Consider the following 4,683-nt stretch of genomic DNA (forward strand, 5'->3'; position numbering starts at 1 on the left):
GATGGGAACTTTTATACATGTGGGCGGAACCTAGTTCCAGTTGCCCCTCCTCTCATGAGAAGAGTGAGACAAGTAGCTAATGGTTTGAGTCATGCACTTGTACTAACGGAAACTGGTTTGGTCTATTCTTTGGGGCTGGGATCTCATGGTCAGCTCGGCTTAGGGGATTTAGAGTCTCGTTCATCTTTATCTCTAATTGAAGGGATCGCCGGAATAAAAATTAAAATGATATCTTGTGGAAGTTGGCACTGCCTTGTGGCCAGTGAATCAGGTGACATGTACTCCTGGGGATGGAACAGACACTCTCAATTGGGACATAGCCCCACCCACAGTATCGTACCAGACCCCACCCTGATAGAGGAGGGGGTAGGAGAGGATCAATGGGTTGTGTATGTGAGCTGTGGTTCACGGCACTCTGCTTGTATCACTAAAGAGAAAGGTTGTTACGTGTGGGGTTGGAATGGATATGGACAATTAGCTCAACCTTCCTCTTCTCTCATTTCTAATGTTATTCCAATGCTTTTAGCTAGTTATCCTGTACATCATGTTGAATGCACACACTGGAGCGCTATAGTATTATCATAATTTTTATTTATTGATATGAGCTACAACTTTCTCATGGACTATTTTGTAAGCCTGAGATATTTATCTATATACCATAGTCCCTGCTGTACAAACTGATCCATATAGCTTGACCACTGCACTCCACTGGCTTGCTGGAAAAACAATTAGTCTGTGCCTATGAAATTTTTCAAATTTAATATTGATAGAGCAGACTTGAAATGATAGAAGAGGGGCCAGTAAGAGAGAATCAGACAATCAGTGGGTTGTGTATGTGAGCTGTGGTTCACTTAATTGTATGATTGTATTAGATTACTTGACTAAAGTGAAAGGATATGGACAATGAGCTCAATCTTCCTCTTGTACATCATGTTGCATGCAGCCACTGGAGTAGCTATAGATTAGTATTGTAGCTAGAATTTAGTTTAGGGGGCAAGCCCTATTATTGTTATTGATTTATTTTTTTACCGCAGAGACCTCATCACCTCTTTGTTATTTTTATTCTCTGCTGTAAAAACTGGTGCCATCTGGTAGTAAGTGGTGCCACTATTGTAGACTTGCAATCTCACTACAGGTTAAATGCAAAAGGTAGAAATTTCAAAATTTTTGCTAGAAATTTGACAAAATCAATAAAAACTTAGCCTAAATAATAAACAACAAAAATAACCTAACCTAAACACACCATGCATAATATTTCAAATGAATGAATTATTAATCAACAATAACATCTTTATCTACAACTTGATCAAACTGGTCATAGTTTTTCTTTTGCTTGTGAAGCTTATGTGCTATTATAGCTGCAGTAACAGAATCATTAGGATGAGCCTTACGAATTGCTCTGCCAACAAATTGAGAAAATAAAACTATTGAATTTGGCTGAACATTACGAACGATGGCAACAACACTAACTCTATTGTTATCATATCCTTCCCTAAGCCTCTCAACGACTACTAATGTTCGTGTATCTCCATTTGTAAACCTGTCCAAGACATCAGGTTTACTTTTAGCAACATACATTTCACAATGATAGCCAGGAGGTGCTACTCCATTATATTGTTTACAAAAATCTTCAGCTGGATTTATCAATCCTTCTTTTCTTGTTTGGGTCAATACCATTGCCTGGTGCTGTATTTCTGGATCCTTTGTATCATGCTCTTGCAAAAATTGTATAATTGTATTTGAAACCATCTATATAAAAAAGAAAAATTATGCTTGAAATTAATTTTAATTGTCTCATGCATAGCTATGTACCTGCATTGCAGTACTCAGGTCATCACCCTTCGTACCAATTTCTTCGAACTTTTTTCGTCTTATTATTCCATCATCTTCAGCTTTTTCCAGGCTCAAATTGTAGCATATTTCTATCTTAGGAATAATTTGATTGAAAGACAAACCAACCAAATGAGGCTCAATATCTTGTAGTATATAGCCTGTACTTCTATGATGTGGTGTTGCTGTTAGAAACAGACGTTTGCTTTTACAAAAGTGGTTAACAATAGTCATCCAAGTATGTGCTGGGTAATGGTGAGCTTCATCGACAATGACAAGGTCATAATTTTCAGGAGAAATATCTTGAATTTTGACTTGAGATTGCCCTGAAACCTGATGAGCTGTGATTATCAGCAGCTCATTGTGCAAAGAGTTCTTGATCTGATCAGTACTTGTAATGAGAGTACAGCTAGGACGGACATCATTTGCTTGTTCTGCTCTAATGAACCTTCTCCTGACAAGAAACATATCTTGAGAGTCTTGTCTGCCACCAAATGCTTTAAATATTTGCTCTGATATAGCCCTTGAAGGAGTTAGAACAAGAACACGATGAGAATCTAGCACAAATGGAGCTAAAACAGCAACACCAGTTTTACCACAGCCAGTGGGTAAAACAACAAGAGCAATGTTTGGTTGGTCTATGTCATCAAACTGCTTTTTTATTGCTAAAAGAGCTTCTTTTTGGTGGTGGTGGACATCAGTAATCTCCAAAAAATCACTACGTTTCAGGAACTTTAACGCTCTAGAATGTTGAATACGGAATTTTGAACTTGTTGGTATTGCATCCATGATGTAAGAAACCAGTTGCTTTCCTCTACTGCAGCTGCGCTGGTGCTGACTGTGTAGCAAGGTGTGTACTAGCATAGATATACAAACACATAATACATATACATATATATGCTATATATACATATACAGCATAGATATATAGATTATATATTTTATAAGGTATTAGGTATAGTCCCTGCTGTACACTCTACAAACTGGTTAATATATATAGGTTGGCCAGACTGACCACTGACCTTCCCCCTCTCTCTCATGCAAATCTTACCACTAATATGAAGTATTCTGTATGTAGCTGTGACTATCAAAAGGTCATCATCCTTTGCATTCAATATTCTCTTAGATGTAGTGATTTTTGCACACATGGACAAAAATCTCGTTTCATCTTTTTTAACAATGGCTTTTTTCACAAGAAACATTCCCTTTTCCTCATGACTATGAAAGGCATCAAAAACTAATTGTTATTTGTTATGTTATTCCAATACTTTTAACTATAGTTATCCTATGCATCATATTGAATGCACACACTGGAGTAATATTGTTTTTTATTGATTTATTTTTATTAGATAGCCCTCCTCCTTGTTATTTTTTTCTGGTCCCTGCTGTACAAACTGTGCCATCTGGTAGGCCAGACTGACCACTAATCATATTATGCCTACCAATCAGTATTAGATCACTATCAGTCACAAAATTTACTAAAATCAATAAAAAACTTTTGATATCAGTAAAAAAGTTTGAAAAAGTCTAGTAGCCTATTTAATAAGGTTCTATGTTCACAATTAATTAACAATAACATCTTCATCAGCAACACTATGAAACAATTCATAATTGTTTCTTTGCTTGTGAAGCTTATGTGCTATTATAGCTGCAGTAACAGGATCATTAGGATGAGCCTTACGAATTGCTCTACCAACAAATTGAGCAAATAGAACTTTTGATTTTGGACCAACATTACGAACAATGGCAGCAACGCTAACGTTGGTGTTATCATATCCTTCCCTGAGCTTATTAACAATTACTAATGTTCGTGTAGCTCCATTTTGAAATTTTGTTAGAACAGAAGTGGGACTGCCAGCAATATACATTTCACAATGATAGTATGGAGGTGCTATTGCATTATACTCATAGAAGAAATCTCTGGCTGAATTTATACCAAAGTCTTCAGCTGACTGCGTCAATACCATTGCCTGGTGCTTTACACTTGGATCTTGTGCATCATGCTCACAAAGAATTTGTATAATTTTAATAGAAACTTCCTATAAATATTATGCTTGATGATTAATAATAATGTTATTTTTTATGCATACCTGCATTGCAGTTTTCTCATTTACAAATTCTGATGTGCCAACTTCGTGAAACTCCTTTTCCCTTATAACTCCTTCATCAATAGCTTTGCGCAGGCTCAAATTGAAGTATTTGTCAATGGATACAGGTACATTTCCATCTAAACCAGCCAAATGAGCCTCAATATCCTTCAGTATATAGCCTTGTGTGCTTCTATGATACGGTGTTGCTGTTAGAAAGAGACGCTTGCTACTACTAAAATGATTAACGATTGTCCTCCAAGTAGGTGCTGGGTAATGGTGAGCTTCATCAACAATGACAAGGTCATAATTTTCAGGAGAAATATCTTGAATTCTGACTCGAGAACTCCCTGCAACTTGATGAGCTGTGATTATCAGCAGCTCATTGTGCAAAGAGTTCTTGATCTGATCAGTACTTGTAATGAGAGTACAGCTAGGACGGACATCATCGGTTTTATCTTTTGTAATGATCTCTCTCTGCACAAAAAACATATCCTGAGGCTCTTGTCCACCAAATGCCTTAAATATTTGCTCTGATATAGCATTTGAAGGAGTTAGGACAAGAACACGTTGGGACCCTAGCACATATGGAGCTAAAACAGCAACACCAGTTTTACCACAGCCAGTGGGTAAAACAACAAGAGCAATGTTTGGTTGATCTATGTCATCGAGCTGCTTCTTTACTGCTAAAAGAGCTTCTTGTTGATGGGGGTGGATGCACTTGGAGGCATCACCTTGAATGAAGTCCAGGAACAATTGGTGTGAA

At 37.1% G+C, this 4,683-nt stretch overlaps 2 protein-coding genes across 2 annotated transcripts; both read right to left on the reverse strand.

Annotated features, from left to right (window-relative positions):
* Positions 1-1,141: 1,141 nt before the first annotated feature.
* Positions 1,142-2,699, reverse strand: LOC109582675 (uncharacterized). Its single transcript, XM_019997534.1, has 2 exons — positions 1,813-2,699; positions 1,142-1,749 (listed from the first exon to the last, which is right to left on the reverse strand). The coding sequence occupies exons 1-2, from the start codon at positions 2,692-2,694 to the stop codon at positions 1,273-1,275; spliced, it is 1,359 nt and encodes a 452-aa protein (XP_019853093.1). The 5' UTR covers positions 2,695-2,699; the 3' UTR covers positions 1,142-1,272.
* Positions 2,700-3,281: 582 nt separating this feature from the next.
* On the reverse strand, positions 3,282-4,677 carry LOC105313009 (uncharacterized). The gene is made up of 2 exons (XM_019997535.1): positions 3,921-4,677; positions 3,282-3,869 (listed from the first exon to the last, which is right to left on the reverse strand). The coding sequence occupies exons 1-2, from the start codon at positions 4,407-4,409 to the stop codon at positions 3,393-3,395; spliced, it is 966 nt and encodes a 321-aa protein (XP_019853094.1). The 5' UTR covers positions 4,410-4,677; the 3' UTR covers positions 3,282-3,392.
* Positions 4,678-4,683: the final 6 nt, after the last annotated feature.

The sequence above is a fragment of the Amphimedon queenslandica genome, unplaced genomic scaffold (genome assembly GCF_000090795.2).
Source record: "Amphimedon queenslandica unplaced genomic scaffold, v1.1 AMPQUscaffold_13365, whole genome shotgun sequence".
Classification (NCBI taxonomy): Eukaryota; Metazoa; Porifera; class Demospongiae; order Haplosclerida; family Niphatidae; genus Amphimedon; species Amphimedon queenslandica.